The sequence below is a fragment of the Hyperoodon ampullatus genome (genome assembly GCF_949752795.1).
Source record: "Hyperoodon ampullatus genome assembly, chromosome: 13".
In the NCBI taxonomy this organism is placed as follows: Eukaryota; Metazoa; Chordata; class Mammalia; order Artiodactyla; family Ziphiidae; genus Hyperoodon; species Hyperoodon ampullatus.
Genome location: NC_136926.1, coordinates 6,858,687 through 6,881,119, shown reverse-complemented (window position 1 = coordinate 6,881,119; position 22,433 = coordinate 6,858,687). Strand labels below are relative to the sequence as shown.

At 44.6% G+C, this 22,433-nt stretch overlaps 1 protein-coding gene across 1 annotated transcript in view; it reads left to right on the top strand.

Annotated features, from left to right (window-relative positions):
- ATP6V0A2 (ATPase H+ transporting V0 subunit a2) overlaps positions 1 to 22,433 on the top strand; it is a gene marked incomplete at both ends in the record, with an annotated part of 35,523 nt that overhangs the window by 9,214 nt on the left and 3,876 nt on the right. The window contains 14 exons of the mRNA XM_079717711.1: positions 930 to 1,067; positions 2,096 to 2,184; positions 4,116 to 4,242; positions 10,948 to 11,030; positions 12,576 to 12,669; positions 13,263 to 13,475; positions 15,428 to 15,578; positions 15,855 to 15,991; positions 16,298 to 16,485; positions 16,585 to 16,675; positions 17,725 to 17,843; positions 19,239 to 19,449; positions 20,060 to 20,179; positions 21,510 to 21,629. Of these exons, the coding sequence (XP_079573837.1) occupies positions 930 to 1,067; positions 2,096 to 2,184; positions 4,116 to 4,242; positions 10,948 to 11,030; positions 12,576 to 12,669; positions 13,263 to 13,475; positions 15,428 to 15,578; positions 15,855 to 15,991; positions 16,298 to 16,485; positions 16,585 to 16,675; positions 17,725 to 17,843; positions 19,239 to 19,449; positions 20,060 to 20,179; positions 21,510 to 21,629 (1,881 nt within the window). The remainder of the gene's footprint in view (positions 1 to 929; positions 1,068 to 2,095; positions 2,185 to 4,115; positions 4,243 to 10,947; positions 11,031 to 12,575; positions 12,670 to 13,262; positions 13,476 to 15,427; positions 15,579 to 15,854; positions 15,992 to 16,297; positions 16,486 to 16,584; positions 16,676 to 17,724; positions 17,844 to 19,238; positions 19,450 to 20,059; positions 20,180 to 21,509; positions 21,630 to 22,433) is intronic.

Here is a 22,433-nt window from a genome sequence, read left to right as displayed (position 1 = left end):
CTTCCCCCCCCCACTGTGAATTATCTCTTGAGGTTTTGGTCTAATCATCTGATCATTCATCACACTGGGAAATAGACTAGAGCCCTTTACAGCTCTTCTAAAACAATTAGTACTGTGTAATTAGGACCATTCCATTGCTGGCTGCTCTGTTTGTTTTTCTGGGAGGATGTCACTTAACAGTTGCTATATGAATGGACTCTGGAGAGGACTGTACAGTCAGATGAGAGCAGTCATCTGGCTTGGCCTGTTTGGTGTGTCGCTTTTGATGTAATTACAAATATAGTGATTACTGGCTGCTTATCATTTTTATAAGGCAGAACACAAGTACTGAATGTAGCAGATCAGGTGATTTGTTTGAACACCGTTTTACTGAGTCAGTGGGTTGTTTTACAGATTTCTGCTTCTATTGTTTTAATACTTAAGGATTGTTAAGGATGCTTGGTATATAACTAATTGTTAAAGAAGGTTCGTTCTCAAGTATTTTTATGCTTAATTAATTGTGTTAAGTGCAGCTGCATACAAACTCTTAAGCTAGAGACCAGGAATAATATGTTTGGGAAAGATTATCTAAAATTTTTCTGTGTTGCAAATAAAAGGAAATGTAGTCTTGAAAAAGGAAAACTCTTTGGTGTATTGGTAATGGATAAGCCGATGAAGGGAAACCGGAAGAAATGACAGGACCTGAGACTAGAGATTGGGTCCAGCCGTAGGGCACTCATAGTCATCCCAGCATCTGCGTGCTCGCCGTCACAGGTACCTGAATTAATATGAAGCAGCAAATGATGGACTTTAAAAACCTGTGCGTGTTTTCGTATCCCTATCAAACTCTCATACATTATGGCTTTTTAAAACCTCTGCTAGTCCTGGGGTACTGTGAAGAGAGTATTAGAACCAGACTTGGAAGTAACCCTGCTGCCGTTTCATTTCAGGAGCAGTTGCAGAAGCTGGAGGCTGAGCTGAGGGAGGTCACGAAGAACAAGGAGAGGCTGAGGAAGAACCTCCTGGAGCTGACCGAGTACACCCACGTGCTGCGAGTGACCAAGGCCTTCGTCAGGCGCGACGCGCAGGTGCTGGAATGCTCGGGAGGAAGTGCATTTCTTTCTTTCTTTCTTTGTTTTGGTTGCGCCACGCGGCATGCAGGATCTTAGTTCCCCTGACCAGGGATTGAACCTGTGCCCCCTGTAGTGGAAGCACGGAGTCTTAACCACTGGGCCACCAGGGAAGTCCCAGAAGTATATTTCTTTTATAAAATTCTCGTTCCCGTAAAGTTTCAGGTTTTGTTATCAACTCCTGTAGAGGTGTTGCTTTTTAAAAGAGATAGAGGGACTTCCTCATTGGAAGAGATACTCCTTACTCAACAAGGAGTAGCCCCCGCCCGCCACAACTAGAGAAAGCCCGCGCACAGCAACGAAGACCCAACACAGCTAAAAATTAAAAAAAAAAAAAAAAAAGAGATACACTTAAAAAAAATGAGATACATTTTGACCTTAGCTTTATCTTTCAGGTGGATTATATGACATTAAAAGAAGCTTTAAGCCTCTCCTTTGTTGGTTGGTTTTAACCATAACTACTTCCTATTCATGAAATGCTTTAGTTTGCAGTTGAAAAAAATCTTATGATCATGAGAAAAAATTGAACAGTGGAAGTCGAACTCTAAAATTTAGTTTTTTTTTTTTTCTTCTGAAATTGCTGAGAGTAATGGAAGTAAAAAAAAAATCTGTATGGGAATAAAGAACAGCCTATGCAGTAGTACAGTACTCAGCTGAGTATCCGAGAGGGGAGAAGTATGTCCCTTGTGAACTTTGTTTCACTTCCTGTAGCGGTGACCTCTGATACAGTTACTCTGTCTTGGATTAAGGCAATGACATAAGTTATAACTATATTTTTAAGTAAATGTCTTCAACTAGCTTACAAATAAGGGACAGGGAAGTTATACTCTTTATCTATCAGAGCTGAGTTACATGTCTGAGTTACCTTGGGGCCTTGGCATCCAGATCTGGGTTCCCATATGCCCTGCAAACTTGTTTGGAAACATGACTTGAGAATTAAATTGTCACTTTCAGTGAGACACACTTGATTTCATATCTCTTTGTAGTTTGAGCCCACTTACGAAGAATTCCCTCCCTTGGAGAACGATTCTTTGTTGGACTACAGCTGTATGCAGAGGCTGGGAGCAAAACTGGGGTAAGTGACAACTGGCAGGTCCTTCTTGTCAGTGGGAGACGAGCTCTGCTGAGTGGAAGGACGGCCACCATCTGAAAGCCTGGGATGGAACGACAGAAAGTGAATATTTGTTTAAGAAAACACTGTACTCCTGTATTTGTTGAGTTGAATCACTCACTCAGCTGTATGGACTTTTTAGCTAAATACGATGGGAATTTCTTCTTTCGGTACAATGAGGTGGAAAGAAGGAACTTATGCCAGTTATGCCATATTCTCCGTTACCCCATAGCCTAAAATAATTGGTCATTGAAGCGTCAAGTTCTGTTTTGTTTGGTGGCAACATAGGGGCTCAACTGAGTTGGTTAATTTATTAATCGTATTTTAAGGGTCTCTTTCTACTGTTCACTCTCTCTGTTTACTTGAACTAATGGTAACTTGTTTCCTCATGTGATTTGTGATTTCTTTTTATTATCAACTGTTCCTCTATTCCTTATGTGTAGGAATTCAGTGACGTTTAGTTTGAGGCTGTATTCTTTCAGAGAGAACTTATTTTTACGGATGTCAGGTACTTGGGAGCACTCTACCTACCTGGAGTCATCTTACATTAATTTCTCAGCTTGAGTTTCTTTGTTTTTCTGTTTGTTTTCTCTCTGCCTCCTAACACGTGGTTGTAAATTCTCAAGTAATACTCTTGCGCTTCTCTCCAAAACCAAAGCCGAAATAAACAAGTTTGCTCGTAGGCTCCTTTGCAAGGTGGATTTTTTTCTAGTCCACCCATTCACTTAGGGTGTAGCCCTTTGTTGGGGGGCAAGAGTCCCAACTTTGGGGGGGTTGGGGGTTCAGTTCCATCTCTTCACCTGATATCGACCCAGTGCCCGTCTCCTGTCTCCCTTGCTGGCATTGAAACCCAAGGCCTTAAGATACTGGGTCACATCGGATGAATGGATAAAGAAGATGTGGCACATCTATACAATGGAATATTACTCAGCCATAAAAAGAAACGAAATTGAGCTATTTGTAATGAGGTGGATGGACCTAGAGTCTGTCATACAGAGTGAAGTAAGTCAGAAAGAGAAAGACAAATACTGTATGCTGACACATATATATGGAATTTAAGAAAAAAAAATGTCATGAAGAACATAGGGGTAAGATAGGAATAAAGACACAGACCTACTAGAGAATGGACTTGAAGATATGGGGAGGGGGAAGGGTAAGCTGTGACAAAGCGAAAGAGAGGCATGGACATATATACACTACCAAACGTAAGGTAGATAGCTAGTGGGAAGCAGCCGCATAGCACAGGGAGATCAGCTCAGTGCTTTGTGACCGCCTGGAGGGGTGGGATAGGGAGGGTGGGAGGGAGACGCAAAAGGGAGGGGATATGAGAACATATGTATATATATAACTGATTAAATTTGTTATAAAGCAGAAAAAAAAAAAGAAATAGTCATGCCCTGTTTATATCCATACTTAAGTACTCAAAATGCATTTCAATTTCAGCTTTTTTTTTCACCTTTTGCAAAGTAGGAGGAGCTTCATCTGGGTATGATTGTATTTTAATGTATTGATTATTGTTAATGAATCCTGCTTCATTTCACATTTACCTGGGTATGATATTTGTTAAAAGTGGGTTTATATTGGGCCATAAGAACAGGAAGTTTAGATTGTTAAAAAAAAAAAAAAGATACTGGGTCAGTATAATACATCAGGGCACAGCTACGAGGTCCTGTTTTATTTTTGGATTCCAAGAATTTCTCGAAATTATGGGCTCAGGTCTACATTGAGGAGGATGTTTCAAAACTATTTTATGCAGCATTTCAGAGATTGTGCAGTCGGAGGGCTTTGGGGATATCGCCAGCACTTCGGCAGCCGTGAAGGGCTTCGCCACCCTCTTCATGCTGTTCGGTAATCCTCACTGCACTTACTGGACCACAGCCTTTGGTGTCTCACAGATTTGTGTCTGGCCTCATTAACCAAGGGAAAGCTGAAGCATTCGGGAGAACGCTGTGGCGAGCCTGCAAAGGGCACAGCATCGTGACGCACGCAGAGCTGGAGGGGCCCCTGGAAGACCCTGAAACGGTGAGTGGGCCCCCCCTCCCTGTTTAGCAGCGGCGGACTTGGGCCCAAGCTGGAGGCACAGTGCAGAGCGGAGCACTTCAGTGAGCTGTCCACCACCTGCCTTGCCATCCTTGGATGCGTTTGGGGGGTAGTTCTTAACATGGAGGACTCTCTCCCGCGCTGCCATAGTATGCCTGGGACGTTGACGGGGATACGTTGCCACCCTCCCAGCCTCAGATCCTGTTTGGGTTTCACCAGCCGTCCCAACACTGTCTGGTTTTTTTTTTTTTTTGGGCATTTATTTATTCATTTATTTATTTGCGGCCGCGCAACACGCAGGATCCTAGTTCTCCCACCAGGAATGGAACCCGGGCCCCCTGCAGTGGAAGCTCGGAGTCCCAACCACCGGACCGCCAGGGAATTCCGACAATACTGTCTTTTATAGCAAAGGATCTAGTTTAGAATCAGGCTTTGGACTTAATTGTCATGTCTCTTTGGTCTCCTTCATTCTGGGATAATTTCTCAGTCTTACCTTGACCTTTGTGACCTGGACATTTAAAAATTATTACAGACCAGTGGTTTTTATTTTGGTAGAATGCCTGTCTGTTTGGGTTTGTCTGATGTTTTCTCATGATTAGATTCAAGTTCTGTGTCTTGGGCAGGAAGTGATGCTGCTTCCCATCAAGGGTGCACAGTTCCTTTGTCCTGTTACTAGTGCTGTTCCCTTGGATCACTTGTTCAAAGGTAGTGACTCGTAAGCTTCTCCACTGTGAATTTATTACTCCATTTCCTTTGTATTTAGTACATGTTTTGGGGGAAGTGCTTTGAAACTCTGTAAGTACTCAATTTCTCATCAGATTTTCAGTGCATTAAATTATTTCCTGTTTTATTCAATGAGTTATACTCTGTTACTGTAATTCTTTATTTTGATATTCACCTGCTCTAGATTTGGCCATTGGAGGCCATGGAGCTGGCTTTTATTTTCTTTTTACATGTTCCCATCATTTTTTGAATGCTTCTTTGCTTTCCTGCATAACAAGATGTCCAGATTCATCTTGTAATTTCCCTCATGCAGCTCTGGAATCAGCCATTTCTCCAAGGAACCTGGTTCTCTTCGGTGGAGAATGGTAATTAGAAGCCAGGATGCGGTCTCCGGGTGTGCCCACAGGGACTGAGGTGTCGCTGTTCCCAGCTCTGTCAGTGGACAGCTCTAGGATGCACACATGCACACGGCTCACACACACTCACAGCTTTATTTCTGTACCCGTGTGTATATATGAAAAACTGTGAGTTTACCTCCAATTCCAGTCCAACACCACAGGGTTCATTCTAAGTTTCTCTCTTTCTGTGTTCGTAACTCCTTTCTTCAGGGTGGGAAACTTGGCTCCCATTATTGTTAATATACTTATTGATCCGTCCCCTTGTATGGGACCAGTCTGCCCACTGATTTCCCACCTCTGCTGCCCCGCTCTTCTCTCTGTGTGGAGCTCCGAGTTCCCCAGCCCCCAGCCCGGGTTGTCCCCTAGTGTGGACGGCAGGGCCTCCTCACTTTGCTTGGGCTCTGACTTTGCCCTGGGCCACTGTTGCCCTCCCCCTCCCCTCTCCAGGTCCATCCCCGAATGCACATCTAAGGCTTCAGGAATGAATTATTCAGGAGGGGAAGCCGGGCGGCCAAAGCCATCATTACCTTTTAAAATAGCTGTGATTTTTTTTTTAAAGACCTCATCATAAAAATAACTATTATATATTGGTCTAAGTGAGGATGAACTGATCTAGTAAGGGTAGAAAAGGAACTTGGGATTCTCAGTTTTGAGAAAAGCGTCCGTGTTTTCTTTCCTAGATTTGCCTCAGGATTTTTGGCTATAAGATTAATAGTTTTGACACCTAAAGGAGTTTGGCTGTGAGATAACTTTCATAAGGTTCAGCCTAAGTAAACCACACACGTTGGAAAATCTAATCAGTCAGGCTGTTTGTTAACCACACACCTGTAATATTTTTTGTGGCTCCTGAAACTGCCAGTAGCAACATGTTGGTTATCCTTCACCTGTGACCATTACGACCTCTCTATGTAAAGGTGAAGATTAAAACTGTTCTGAAGTAGCATTTACGTGTTCTTTGAGTTTTTTCTTTAATTAAAAGAACATATCCATCATTCTCATGCAGAGCATTTACTCTGTAAAAAAATTTTTTTTCTATACAATGTCTAAGCTCTTTTGTGCTGAGTTTTTACCACATTTGTTAAAGGGCATTAAATGTCTGTGAAGAAATATGGAGACATGGTTAGAGATGTATATATTTTTTAAAAAAATTCTTTACTTTTTCTTCACTTCTAATTTTTTTGTTGAAGTATAATTGGCAGATACGTATCTCTTGAAACTACAACTCCTCCCTCCCCCATGATCACAAAGGAAATGCGTGCTTGTTATTAGAAAATTGGGAACAATATAGAAAGCATGAAGAAAATCAGTCACCTGTAATCCTCCTGCTCAGAGAGAGTCGCTATTGATGTTTCATTGTGCATTCTGTTAGTCCTTGTTCTGGGGAGGATATGAGATTTGATTTGGTAACTTTTACTCAGGTTCTAGGATTTATTTATAGTGTCATGTTTAATACCTTTTGGGTCGACCCCTTAAAGTCCTTACAGACCCCAGAGCATATTTCTAGCCATTTTCTCCTTTGTCAGTATCATTTCTAGATGCTGACCAGTCTCTCTGTCAAAGCTGGACTCAGGCAGTTTCATGTGGTTTTATGATTTGTATTTTTTATGTTGCATACATCCGTGTTCCATATTATGTCTTAGGTGGTTGTGTTCCCTGACACAGTACTATTTATAAAATTGTTAAGGAATCTTCAAAATCAAATTCACTATAAATACCATTTCTTTCTTCCCCCTGGGTATTTTCTTTTCTTTTTTTTTTTTTTAAACACTTTTTAGACATGAATATCCTAGTTTATTAGGTAAGAATTTCACAAACATTACTTTTTTTTTTGTTTTCTTTTGGCTGCGTTGGGTCTTTGTTACTGTGCACGGGCTTTCTCTAGTTGCAGCGAGCAGGGGCTACTCTCCGTTGCAGTGCGCGGGTTCCTCATTGCGGTGGCTTCTCTTGTTGTGGAGCACGGGCTCTAGGCACGCAGGCTTTATAGTTGTGGCACATGGACTCAGTAGTTGTGGCTCGCGGACTCTAGAGCGTGGGCTTAGTAGTTGTGGTGCACGGGCTTAGTTGCTCCGCGACATGTGGGATCTTCCCAGACCAGGGCTTGAACCCACGTCCCCTGCATTGGCAGGTGGATTCTTAACCACTGCGCCACCAGGGAAGTCCCCCCGGGTAGTCTCTTCAGTAATTTATTTTGCAATAATTTCAGTTTACAGAGAAGTTGCCAGAAGAGAACAAAGTCTTCTGTCTCTTCACCCAGATTCCCCAATTATTAACATTTTGCCACATATACTCCACTCACTCTTTCTGCATATCTATCCCCATTTTCATTAGGCTCCTTCCAGACCTTCTGCGAGGAAGCCGTGGACATGTGTGTGTTGCCCCCTCATAAGGACGCTGTTTTATATAACCACCGTACCACCCTCCAAATGAGAAAAATCAACACAGATGCAACACTTGGTCCCATACACACATGCCACTCAAATTCCCCACAGTTTGCATTGTTTCCTTTCTGGTCCACTGCCCTGCCTGGGACTGTGCTTTGCATTGGGGACAGACATCCCATGCTGCAGGATGACCCTCCCTTGGGGTCCGTTCTGTGCTTCCTCACGACCAGGCTTGGATCACACGTTGCTGGTGGGAGCACCGTGGAGTCAGTTATCTGGTCCTCTCAGCACCTCCCACCAGGAGGCACGTAACATCGGCCTGGTCATGTTGGTGTCGTCCAGGTTTCTCCACCTTCATGTCACCGTTTTGCTCTATTTAATTGGTTAGTAGTTGGTGAGGAGGTATTCCTAGGTTACTGGGGCCTTGTTCCTCAGCAAACCTCTGCCCACCAGCCTCAGCCTCCACGATGACTCTCTTGAACCCATCACCTCTGTTGCGGTTGCCAGGTGGTTACTCTGTTCCCATCCTTTCTTCTGTACTTACTAGTTACCGTCCTGCAGAAGGCAGTGCTTTCCCTGCCCTCCCAGTCACTCGCTCATTCATCTGCGGACTTAGGCATTCCTATTTATTTAATGACTTGTAATCTGTTACGATCCTTTTTATTATTTATTTATTTATTTTAAAATATTTATTTATTTATTTTTGGCCACGCTGGGTCTTCGTTGCTGCGCGCGGGCTTTTCTCTAGTTGCAGCAAGTGGAGGATGCTCTTCCTTGCAGTGTGCGGGCTTCTCATTGCAGTGGCTTCTCTTGTTGCAGAGCACGGGCTCTAGGCATGTGGGCTTCAGTAGTTGTGGCACGTGGGCTCAGTAGTTGTGGCTCGCGGGCTCTAGAGTGCAGGCTCAGTAGTTGTGGTGCACGGGCTCAGTGGCTCCGCGGCATGTGGGGTCTTCCCGGACCAAGGCTTGAACCCGTGTCCCCTGCATTGGCAGGTAGATTCTTAACCACTGCGCCACCAGGGAAGTCCCAGTCCTTTTTACTTTGATGCCCAAATTGTCCCTGATTTGGCTACTGGGAGTCCCTTCGTGCGTGTTCCTCTGGCCTTTGGCACGTCTGCAGCATTCACTGAGCAATCCCTTACTTTCTGGCACCACAGGATGGCCCCTGCCTCTGTCTGGAGTCAGCCATTCCTTCAAGGACCGCTGGTTCCTTTTAGTAGGGGATGGAATTTAGAAACAAGGATCTGGTGTTTGAGTTCTCATCATGTACTGGAGTGTCGTTGCTTCTGGGCCCTTTCAGCAGTCAAAACGTGGACACACACACACACACACACACACACACACACAGCTGTATCCGCTTCTGCAGCTACCTGTGCACATTTATTATAACACCGTTTGCTCAGACTCTAACCTGCGATCCTGACGTCTCTTTTTCGGTGTTTTTTACTCTCTTCCGACAGCGACAAAGCTGGCCTCCCTCCTCCTCAGTGCGGTTCATGAACCGTGCGATTCGCTTCCTCATTCCCCGTAACCAGCCTCCCAGACACCTCAGCCGTCTCCTCCCTGGCCTCCCTTTCCCGGCCGCCCCGCGTCCCTGCCTTCGGGACCCAAGTGCCTGTGCTCTGCCTGAAGCTCCCCAACCTGTTCCCCATCCCCTCCGCCCCAGAGCTCAGTTCTTGGATTGCTTCTCTCCTCTGTGCCCTTAGTGATCCCGTGTAACTTCATGGCTTTAAATACCATCCCTCGAATGTATACATCTGGCTTGGACCTCTCCCCTGAATACCAGACTTCTATTTAACTGGCTCCTCTCTACCTTTGAAGTTCCTGGAAGACATTTCCATGTGACACCTAGAACTGAACTCCTGATCTTTCCCCCCAGACCTGCCCGTCCAGGCTGGCCTGTCTCAGTAAGTGCCAGCTCAGCTCTTCTCCGCCCAGTATCCAGAGTGATCCCTGTAAAACGAGTCAGAGCGTCTCCCCACCACACCCCCCGTCCCACCTTAAAGCCCTCCCGTGGCTTCCTGTCTCACGGCGTCCCATCTTGTCACCCCTCTGGCCGTTCCTCTTCAGCCAGGCTGGCCTTCTCGCTTCGCCTCGTCTTGCCTCTGCACGAGCTTTCGCTCGGGCTCAGGAGGCTCTTCCCCAGGACCCACGTGGCTCGCTCCCTCCCCGCCTTCACTCCTCTGGGCCCAGATGTCCCCTTCTCAGGGAGGCCTGCCCTCCATGCCCGATTCACAAGCTCAGCCCCCAGCCTCTCTCTCCCTGTCACCCCTCCCAGCTGCACTGTCTTTGTCGCCCTCGTCTCCATTTGGCATATTATGTACTTTCCTGGTGTCTCCTGCTGCTAACTTGATATAAGCGTCCCTCCCCTCCCTTCCCTCCCAGGTCAGGGATTTTTGTCTGTTTTGTTCACTGCTGTATTCCTAGCACTGGGAACCAGTGCCTGGCAAATTGGCCGAAAACCTATTCAGTTCTGTTTGTAGAATATTTGTCAGTACAGTCAATTCTCATTATTTGTAGTAGCTAACATCGTACGGTCTCCGTGAGAACTGAGCCCTTGCTCCTAGGGGAAGCGCAGGGTTAGGGTCCTGTGAGCCTCTGGTCATGACGCTTTTGTCAGCCGATCAATACATAACCTTGTTTTATTTAATATATTCTTTTGATTCATTAACATTGAACTCACTGCCAACCGCACCGTCACGCCTGTCTGAACAAAGCTTATGGGACACACGTAAGTGCACGTCACAGCCTTCCTGTGCTCGGAAACACTAGACAACTCTGAGGACCATTTTGAACAGTGAAATCAGCACAAAAAGCACAAAACTGTGAAAAACTTGGTGCTAAATAGACCACAGAAAGGACACTTGTTTACAGTATGAGCTGAAATAAGAAGGCAGAGGGTCACCTTGTTTGACCTCAGCAGGAATATGCACATTGGGTGACTCAAAAGTTTTGTCGCTCTGCATGTCCGCAAATGAGTGAATAAATGCTTGAGTATTGATTTGGGGGTTATGAGTGATTTCTGGGGTGAATCTGCAATTATGGAATCCGCAGATAATGAGGATGGGCAGTGTTTAGTGTTTGTTGAATGAATGAATGAATGAACTAACTCTTTGATAGAGTGTGAGCTGCCAGAGTTTGCAAAGTTCTAGACCGAGAAGTAACAGTTACCTTTCTTCTTTGCAGGGAGAAGTCATCAAATGGTATGTGTTCTTGATTTCCTTCTGGGGAGAGCAGATTGGCCACAAGGTTAAGAAGATATGTGACTGGTAAGAAAAAGAAACATTTTATTTCATTTACTTCTTTATCCTCAGTAACCTCTAGTTTTCTTGAAATGTGTCTCTGAAGAGAAATACAGTGGTTGCCAAGGCTGCTGAGTTTTGTTACATGATTTCTTTGCTGTAATACCATGTTTTAAAACATGTAATTTGTCATCTCTCTCGCCAGTGTAATACTTAAAATAATTTAAAAGTAGACACCATGTTCAGAACATTCCCAGATTTGATTTTTTTCCCTTGGGAATGAAGGCTCAAGTTCAACTGGGGAAGGAATCCACTTTTAATATTTGGTGCCTTTCTGTTGCCTTTAGCTACGCATAGGCTTATCCGTCCTCATGGAGCGTACGGCTCATCCTTTCCCAGCCCTCTGCAGTTACCTTCTTTGCACCCTGGGGAAGGGGGCCTGGCAGATGGTGGAGAGGGTGGGCTCGGAGGGGCCTGACTGCCAAACGAGATGGTACAAGTAAAAGGCTCCCGTACCACTTAAGCCTCCGGTAAACGTGGAGCAGTATCGCAGCAAGAATCGGTCTGTGACTTAGTCTTGTCACCAGTGGGAAAGCAAGCAAAACCACACGAAAACTCAAAAGAATGGCCTTTTGTTTTCTTATACTCGGGGAAATTTTAGCAGGCCTTGCTTCTTGCTGGAGTAAGTAAGGGTGGGGTTTGGTTATTTCCTTCGGATTCAATATTCACCAGAGTTTGGTACTCAGTCACTGGTGTTATGGAAAGTAACTTTAGGTGATACGTGGACTAGCCTATTCTTACTTTAATAGGTATATATTTATTTTTTATGTAGATTAGAAAAACGATAGCCAGCACACAAACCTGTGACTTCACAGATATCATTGCTTAGGATAAGGCTGGAGTAAGAATTTAATTTTAGTAGCCAGAGCTTAAAGAGGAACATAAAGCATGGCATTAAAACACTGAGGCTGTAAAAAAAAAAAAAAAAACCCCAAAAAAACCCACTAAGGCAGCATGGGAGTCGCAGCAGCTGAGGGGGTGTGGCTGCAGCTGGGGGGGGCGTGGCTCTGCCTCCCCTGCGTCCTGGTGTCACACGTGGCCCCAGAGGACGTTTACTGAAGCCTATGTCAGAGGCCATTGCTAGGCATCCAGAGCTTTCTCCTCCCCCGATTTTTTCTTTTTTCTAAAAAGGTAATTATTGTTGTATGTTCTTTGTCTTTGATTTATATTTTACACTTGTTTAATGATTTCCAGCCCAAGGGTGGTGGTGAATTTCAGAAAGTTGGAATTGGGAATGAGCTTTTGGGAATCATCGAGGGTAGGAATGGAACGTGGAGCCGAGACAGAGTTCACTAAATCTGTGGAATTCCGTAGAAAATTTGTTGAGTGTCCGTGTGCGAGGCCTTACCATGGCTGGGTGCCTGTGCCTGCACCTTTTTCTCCCAGAGGGCTGCTTTTATTCTGGTTTGGGAGGAAATACGCCCAGGCGGTAGACTGAATTTAGCTCTAGTTTTTGACGTAGCTCCTTGCAGTTCTGACAGCCGCGGCACTGTGTCGAATCCTGTCTTCTAGTTACCACTGCCACGTTTACCCCTACCCGAATAGCGCCGAGGAGCGGAGGGAGATCCAGGAGGGCCTGAACACCCGGATTCAAGATCTGTACACTGTGAGTGAAGCAGAAACTTGCCTCCTTGTCCGAGGGTTTGTAAAACATTCACAAATACATTTACTTTCTTCTTTAATGTGGAAAATTTTGGTTGTGGACAAATCAAGGTGTTTTAGGGAGTTTGGAATGGCACCTCCCTCCTCTTCGTGGGAGTTTTATTTTAGCAGGCTTTTAGAAACCTAGATGGTTTCTACATGATGGGGCTTTAAAGAAGAGTCTGGTCATCTTTGATCTGTCGGAGTGTAGTTCTTGATCAGAGAGGACAAGCGAGCCCCATTTACAGTGCTGGCTGTAATTTTACCTGCACTATTTTCAGGCTGGGAGTGGGTAAGACCCAGGCCCCCAGCTCTCTGGACCCAGCCAGGCCATCATGCCGCCACAGGGACCACGACTTCTAACCATTTCCTGTGCCCTGGGGTCCTTTCTGGAAAGGCAGCTCCAGGGCCTGGAGGAGAAGGACTGAACTTCCTTAACTGTCCCCAGAGAGGCAGGTGCCTGGAATTCGCGCCCCCATCACTGAGGAGAAAGTCCCTCAGAGGAGGTCAGGTGCCCAGTGGACACTCTGCTGAAAGTCCATGTTTGTCCTCACCCAGGTGCTTCATAAAACCGAGGATTATTTAAGGCAAGTGCTTTGTAAAGCCGCCGAGTCAGTCTACAGCCGCGTCATCCAGGTGAAGAAGATGAAAGCCATTTACCATATGCTGAACATGTGTAGCTTCGACGTGACCAACAAGTGCCTCATTGCCGAGGTCTGGTGTCCCGAGGCCGATCTGCATGAGCTGCGCCTTGCTCTGGAGGAGGGCTCGGTGAGGCGGCCCTCCGCTTCCTGCCAGCCCTTCCCCGCGGGAAATAAGATAGCGGAGGAGAGGACACCGTGTTCACTCTTCTGAACTGAAATTACGGAGAGTTGGTGCCTCGAGGCTCTGTGTGCACAGGCATTTTTTTTTTTAATTGATGTATGGTTGATTTACAATGTTTCAGGTGTGCAGCAAAGTGATTTGCACAGGCATTTTAAATTTTCTCTTTTGAGTAAGGAATTCAGTCACATGGTTTAAAAGTCAAAAAAAAAATTAAAAAATATAAAAGACCCAGTGAAGTGGCTTCCTCCTATCCAGAGCCTCATATGTCCAGTTCCTCTGCTCAAAGACAACCCTTGTTTTACTTCTCTTATGTCTTTGAGTTTCTTAATCATAGATAAGCAGATAGGCATATATAAAGGGAGAGAATTCCCTTCCTTCACAGAAGATTGTGTGCTATTCATACTGTTCTTTTCTCATAAGAAAACTTCCCTGTTTTTAAATAGCTATTTAATATCCTGCTGAGTGGATGTACCATGGCTTATTGAACTAGGTCCCTGGTCATTTAGGTGGCTTCTAACTTTATGAATACCAGTGCAGTGACTAACACTTGACCTTTGCCGGTTCAGACATGCACAAACCTATCTCTGGGTAAATTCCCAGCATGGAATTGCTGGATCAGTTTTGGCAAATATTGCCAATTGTTGCATTTCTCTTATTTTGAGTGAGGTTGAATATCTTTTTGTATGTTTAAGAAGAGCCTTTGAATTTTCACCTTTTTGGTGAATGCTGTGTTCATATGCTTTGCCTATTTTCTACTGGGTTGTTGGTCTTTTTCGTATTAATTTCCTTGGCTTGTTGACTATGATACGAGAGCAGATATCCTCCCCAAGTTGTCACTTGTCTTTTGGTGTTTCTTTCTGTTTGTTTGCTTTGGTCGTGCAGAAGTTTTTCGTTAAATATAGTTGAACCCATCCATCTCTGCTATTACAGCCTCTGAACTGTGAATAATATCTTCTTTCCACTCCTGGGCTGCGGGGTCAGTCTCCCACGTTCCTGTGAGGGTTTTTTCTGTATCAAAACTTAGTTCTTGGAGAGGTAAAGTAGGAGGTTGGGACTGACATATACACACTACTATATATAAAATAGACAACCAACAAGGACCTACTGTATAGCACAGGGAACTCTACTTAATACTATGTAATAACCTATATGGGAAAGAATCTGAAAAAAAGTAGATGTATGTGTATAACTGAATCACTTTGCTGTACACCTGAAACTAACACAACATTGTAAATCAACTTGACTCCAATATAAAATAAAAAAACAAAAAAAAAATCTTAGTTCTTTACTGGAAATAGCAGGTGTACAAACTTCAACTGGCACTTAAGGAAACAAGTTTTTCTAGGAGATTTTGGTTAATCACCTTGTCTCATCACATAATTCTGTTAAGGCACAGATGTAAAACACGTGGTGCTGAGAAAGAAGGAAATACATAAATTAGTTATTTTGGAGTATGGGACATCTATTCTATTTATATATTTTAAAGCTCTAGATGATTCTTATTTATTGAGGTACCATCGGTTTTGATAGTGGTTTAGCTCTTAAAAATGTTCAAGAGGAATTTAGAGACAGCTACAGTATTACCTCATAACACTGAAAAATAGGCAAGAATAAACCAAAATGTCAGTACGGCAAAATTTTGTTTTTTTCTTGTCCTACCTGTCCCCGCCTGCTTCCCACCACTCAGCCTTGCTAGGTCCTTCCTTCTCCAAGACCACGTCCCCCAGCAGCCTTCCTCAGTTCCTCCTGTCACTTCTGCTGTACTTGAACCTCCAGGAGGGTGGTCAGTGCTTTCCCACGTGCTCAGGGGCCTTTCCATGGCAGCCAACTAAGATTTGTTGAAAGAGCCCTTGGGTGGTAATTTTTTCTTTCTCTGTCTCTTTTCTTTCATGTGAAAGAGAGAGAGCGGTGCCGCGATCCCCTCATTCATGAACACAATCCCAACAAAAGAGACACCCCCGACTCTCATCCGCACCAACAAATTCACCGAGGGGTTTCAGAACATCGTGGATGCCTACGGGGTTGGGAGTTACCGAGAAGTGAACCCAGGTTGGAAGCCTGAATTGGCCAGTCTTTGTGTTTTATACATTTTATACATCACTGCTGCTTTCTTTCCCTATAAGAATATAATAGATATTTGGAAAAGTAGGCCCACTATTACTGTTTTGTTATCTTATTTAGTATAAAGTGTTAATTTTAACCCATCAATTCTCTCCTGAGAATTTGGGAGAAGGTCAAGATCATTATACAGTATGTGGTCGTGTTTGAATTAACTAGAATTTTCTGCCTTTGCTGTGAATCAGAAATCGCTTGCTTTTCCCGCAGCTCTCTTTACCATCATCACTTTCCCCTTTTTATTTGCCGTGATGTTTGGAGACCTTGGACATGGCTTTGTGATGTTCTTATTTGCCCTCCTGTTGGTGTTAAATGAAGATCATCCCAGACTAAGTCAGTCACAAGAGGTAAAAACGTAAACACTCGGGCTCATTATATCTGTTTGGGCAGCATTAGTAGTGATTCTCTTCTGTTTAACTAGAAAAAGAGACATTTAAAGATGTTCAGTTTGGGGCGATAACCGTAACCCACCTGAGACATGGTTGGTGGGGGCGGGTGGGCCTTCATCCCTGTGTGACGGGGGCGTCTGTGCCGTGAGCTTGCTTTTGAGCAGCCCTGAGAGGAGCAGTTAAGAAGGTGCCCAAACTAAGTCGGTCACATCGGCTCGTTTTCCCAGTGGTCCTGTTTCGCTCTCCCCGCCTCGTTCCCCACAGATCATGCGGATGTTTTTCAACGGTCGCTACATCCTCCTGCTGATGGGGCTGTTCTCAGTGTACACGGGCCTCATCTACAACGACTGCTTTTCCAAGTCGGTCAACCTCTTTGGCTCCGGGTGGAACGTGTCTGCCATGTACAGCTCCAGTCACAGCCCAGCAGAGCAGAGGAAGATGATGCTTTGGAAGTGAGTGTCCTGCTGCCAGACAGTGTCTTAGGTGGAGGGGAGTTTCTCCGAGTCTCCTTCCCCCTTCGCAGGAGGCCCTCACCCTGCTTTTTGTTACAGTGACAGCGTCATCAGGCACAGCAGGGTTTTGCAGTTGGATCCCAGTGTTCCCGGAGTGTTCCGAGGCCCTTATCCTTTTGGCATTGATCCCGTGAGTGTCCCCCTCCTCCGCATTATCTCGGGTTCCTCGGTGCTGCCACCTAATTTTTTAATTAAAAATTTTTAAAATTTTTGGCCATGCCGCGCCGCTTGTGGGATCTTAGTTCCCTGACCAGGGATCGAACCTGCGCCCTCAGCAGTGGAAGCGCGGAGTCCTAACCACTGGACCTCCAGGGAATTCCCAGTGCCACCTCGCTTTAACTGTCACAGCGGTTTCTCAGACTGTTCAGCACAGTTCAGGTGGTTTTACGCGAGGGGGTGGTACTCTGGGGTTTTCTGCCTGGATGCCAGAGGCTCACCGTGTGTTCTGAGTCAGGCTGCTGTACAGAAGAAGCTGACGGTCCGTTTGGGAAGCCAGGGTCAGTGCCCGAATACAGGACCACAGCGAGCTGGGGCTATGGTCTGTCCAACTTCCTGACCTGTTTTACTCTAGTGAGAAGTGGCACTCCCGGAGCCACGTAATGTGCGCTGTTTCTTCGATTTCTTCTTTGTACAAGTGAATTGTGTTCTTAGCCTTTGATGTAGAGAGAAATAGTACGGAATCTTAGAGTGGAAAGGGAGCTTAGGCTTATCACGGTGCTTATTGAGGTGGTTGTTTGAAAGGGAAAAAGTGTGGGAGAAGGAAAGTGAAGCCGTGGCGCCAGGGCCGGGGTTGCCCCTGTCCTGCCCCCAACACAGCTCAGCAGGCTGCTGCTTACGAGGCCCAGGCAGCATTTCCCTAGACCCAGGGGTCTTCACGAGGAATCTCAGCCTTAAAAGAAAAGCTTAGAAACTACCTCGAAATTGGTTTGGAGTGATGTGATACCGTAGTGAAAAAAACTCAGTGACAAAAGTCTAGCATTCCCTAATCTGAGCTCTCCGAGGTAGCTCTCTCCTAAATGTTCATTCTCATCTCTAAACATAATTGGTAAAATTTAATGTTGTTAACATAATTGGAAACTTGAAAAAACCTGACCACAGTTTCCTTAAGGAACAGCACTTTTCTCCTAAGGCAGTTGAAGGAAGTTAAAGTTTTCTTTTTTGGTTTTGTTTTGTCTTTAGATTTGGAACTTGGCCACAAATCGCCTCACTTTTCTGAACTCTTTCAAAATGAAAATGTCTGTGATTTTAGGAATTATTCACATGACTTTTGGAGTCATTCTGGGAATATTTAACCACTTGTAAGTACAGATTATTTTATAACCAGTATTTATAAGCCAAGTTTTTGGTATTTCTTAAACTTTGCTTCTTGATGGTAGACTACATGGATCTTAAAGGTAGCCAGCATAGTGGTTTGTTGTATTAATATGATTCTGTTTTTTATTTATTTTTATTTTTATTTTAAAAAATTTTTGGCTGCGTTGGGTCTTTGCTGCTGCACGCGGGCTCTCTCTAGTTGCGGCGAGGGGGGGCTACTCTTCGTTGTGGTGTGTGGGCTTCTCATTGTGGTGGCTTCTCTCGTTGCGCGGCATGGGCTCTAGGCGGTGCGGGCTTCAGTAGTTGCAGCACGCAGGCTTCAGTAGTTGCGGCGCATGGGCTTAGTATGTGACTTGGGCTCTAGAGCACAGGCTCAGTAGTTGTGGCGCACGGGTTTAGCTGCTCTGTGACATGTGAGATCTTCCCGGACCAGGGCTTGAAGCCGTGTCCCCTGCATTGGCAGGTGGATTCTTAACCACTGAGCCACCAGGGAAGTCCTATGATTCTGGTTTTTTTTTTTTTTTTAATTTAATTTATTTATTTATTTTTGGCCGTGTTGGGTCTTTGTTGCTGCACGCGGGCTTTCTCTAGTTGTGGCGAGTGGGGGCTACTCTTTGTTGCGGTGCGCGGGCTTCTCATTGCGGTGGCTTCTCTTGTTGTGGAGCACAGGCTCTAGGCACGTGGGCTTCAGTAGTTGTGGTATGTGGGCTCAGTAGTTGTGGCTTGTGGGCTCTAGAGTGCAGGCTCAGTAGTTGTGGCGCACGGGCTTAGCTGCTCCGTGGCATGTGGGATCCTCCCAGACAAGGGTTTGAACCCATGTCCCCTGCATTGGCAGGCGGATTCTTAACCACTGCGCCACCAGGGAAGCCCCATTTCTGTTTTGATGATAAGGTTTTTGGCAGCTTCATTGATTCAGCAAATATTTGTTGAGCACATAGACGGTGCCCCGCACTGTTCTAGGCACCAGGGATTGAACAGTGAGGAGGACAGAAGAAAGTTTTCGCCCTCATGGAGTTTACGTTCAAGTGAGGGAGACGTGCAACATGTACATTCATGTTTATTTCCAGAGGTGATTTTTGCCATATCTTTTTTTCATTTTCTAAATCAGAAAACTTTTGTTTGCTTCTTAGAGCTGGTATATTAGGGGAAAGAAGTTACGTCTTTTTTCTCTAGCTGGATCTGACAGTGAAGCACTAGTCATCTCTACTGTCCTCACGTCTCTTTTCTTCGTGGTTACATCTGAATCGTAAGACAGATGATGTTATGCTGAGATAGACTTTGTCACAGAGAATTTAAGATTAATTTACTCTTTGCTTTTTCTCTTAGTCCAATGTTGTTCATGGGTTGATCGATTCCTTTTTTTTTTTTTTTTTACCTAGACATTTCAGGAAGAAGTTCAACATTTACCTGGTTTCCATCCCAGAACTTCTCTTCATGCTCTGCATCTTTGGCTACCTTATATTTATGATTGTCTATAAGTGGCTGGTTTATTCAGCAGAAACCTCCAGAGTCGCTCCTAGCATTCTGATTGAATTTATTAACATGTTTTTATTCCCGGCTAGTGACACAGGTGGTCTTTACCCAGGGCAGGTAAGCAGTTGTGTTTTCCACTGTGAAGAACTCAAAGGAAGTCCTCCTGATAGCCTTTTTGTTTTCATCAGTAGAATGATTAAAGGTGCTTTCCACAGGCCTCCCAGGCACAGAGGGGCTTTCTGCTCCTCTGTGTGTTATCCCAAGAGGGTGCCATCCTGCTCTGAGTGCTGTCTCGGGGGCCCTGGTCAGACTGTGTAATCCAAACTCGGTGCCCCTCAGTAGCCATGAAAACTGGTGGGAAGAGAATGTATTACTGGAGGGTTCCTGAGGGCTGTCCATCCATCCATTTTTCCAGTTTCTTTAAAATCAGCCTCTGGCTAAGCCAGGTCCTCAGAGAACTGGCACTTGTACCACGGCACGCTGGCCCTCTCCAAAAATGGCTTTTCTATAACTGTGCATTTGTGTGATGCCATGCACATCAGCTGTGAGTTTAGGAAATGAAAGGAAAAGACACCCTGGCAAATGTAATTTAGCTTGTGTTTACTTTATGTTCCTTGTTAATCAATAAAGAGACATTTTACTTGGTTTCCACTAGTTTAAGTACACCAGTGACATTGTTAGCACATCTTCACGTTTTAACCGGCTTCCCCCCCTTTTGCACCAACAGGAGCACGTCCAGAGGCTGCTTCTGGTCATCACAGCGTTGTCTGTCCCTGTGCTCTTCTTGGGAAAGCCACTCTTCTTGTTGTGGCTTCACCATGGGCGCAGTTGCTTTGGGGTCAGTAGGGTAAGTGTGGGTTTGTAAATGGTGAGCAAAGTCTGTTTTTAGTTGTGAAAGGTTTTGTAAAGAAAACGCCTTCCATGGGGTCCCAGACTCTGATTTAAAAGCCAAAGCTTCCTTTATCGAGAACTTTCGCGTTGCCTGTTCTGCAGAAGCGTAGTGCAAAGAGCCTGCCGTGTCTGGGCACGGGAAACAGGTCCTCTGGTAATGAACCACAAACCTATCAGGAGATGGAACCGAATCCCTCAGTACTGCTTGCCATAATTAAAGCATTTTTGTTCCTTATTCTTGCCTCTTGATTTTTCAAGGTTTTTTTTTTTTTTTAATTTAAATTACATAACTAAAGGAAATGTGGAAAATATAGAAAATAGTGCCCTTAAGTTCTCCTACCCAGTTATAACCAGTGTGAACCATTTGTTGAGTTTCTTTCCAGACTGTTTTCTTGTGTGTCTAGTTTCTCATTTTATTTTATTTTTTATAAATTGTGGTAAAATATACATGACATACATTTTCCATCTTAACCGTTTTTAGGTGCACATTCAGTGGCATTACGTGCATTCACGTTGTGCAGCCATCCCCACCATCTGTCTCCAGAACTTTTTCGTCTTCCCGAGCTGAGACTCTTTACTCATTAATATTAACTCCCCATTTCCCCTCGACCCAGCCCCCGGCACCCACCCTTCTACTTTCTGTCTCTATGAATTTGACTACTTTAGGTACCTTATATAAGTGGAATCATATAATGTTTCTGCTTTTATGACTGGCTTATTTCACTTAGCCTAATGTCCTCAAGATTCCTCCATGTTGTAGCTTGTGTCAGAATTTCCTTCCTTTTTAAGGCTGAGTAATATTCCATTATATGGATAGACCACATTTTGCTTATCAGTTCATCCATGAATGGGCACTTGGGTTTTCACCTTTCAGCTACTGTGAATAATGCTCCTAAGAACATGGGTGTATAAATATCTGTTGGAGTCCTTGCTTTCAGTTCTTTTGGGTATATACCTAGAAATGGTAATTCTTTGTTTAATATTTTGGGAACCACCAAACGTTCCACAGTGGCTGCACCATTTTATGTTCCCACCAGCAATGCACAAGAGTTCCAGTTCCTCCATACCCTAATCAACACTTATTTATTTTATTTATTTATTTATTTATTTATTTACAATAGCCATCCTAGTGGGTATGATATGCTCATTTTCTTTTAAAGGACTTTTTTTTTTTTTCCCTAAAGAACTGAATCTTTAAAAGAATTGAAGGGGCGCTAACTTTGATTTTGTCACAACCTTGTGATTTTAAAGGCACTGACTCTGTATTCTTTGGGTTGTTTTTTTAGAGTGGTTACACACTTGTAAGGAAAGATAGCGAGGAAGAAGTTTCTTTGCTGGGAAGCCAAGACATAGAAGAGGGAAACAACCAAATGGAAGATGGATGTAGAGAATTGACGTGTGAAGAGGTAACCTTTTCAGTTACTGTTGGTGATGTTAGGTAAGGAGCCAGGCTTGCACAGAGATGATCGTCATTATGAGAGTGATAAGAATCATCTTAGAAAACAAAATTCAAAGCAAAACAACCGTTACTCAAAGCTTTCCGCATGCTGTTCTGGTCATACAATTGTCATCATAATATAATGATTCTGGGTTAACATTTTGTGAGTTTCAGTCTTACAGTGGGACTTATAGTGTTAACGTTACAAGTTGTGATGCTGAGTGACTTAAGGTGCCGTGAACATTGCTTTGAGAAGACTCTCATCTTCATTAGAACTTGCCCATAGTTGTAAGAGAGAGACCCTATTCACACTGGCTTCAAGGGGAATCTGCTGGCCCACATCAGGACGGGGCAGAGTGGGCCTCCGGAGGGTGGGGCTTTGGATCTTCAATCCCAGCATTTTTCTTGGCAAGTTTGCTTCATATTCTGAAGCCAGTTGGCCCCTTGGTGTTGGAACCGTGGCCACAGTGAGCACTGGGCTTATTTTCTTCAGTCAGAGAAAAGCGCACTTCCCTGCTTGTTACCATGAGGAAAAATCCCAGGGAAGTGCTGTGATTGGCCTGGCTGGGGTCACTCGCCATCCCTAGACCAGTGACTGCTGCAGTAGTCTGCATGGGCTACCATGACCACAGACTCAGGGGCTTTAGCTACAGAAATGTATTTCCCATGGTTCTGGAGGCTGGAAGTCCAAGGTCAAGATGTTGGCCAGGTTGGTTTCTCCTGGGGCCTCTCTCCCAAGCTTGTGGACAGCCGCTTTCTCGCTGTGTCTCCA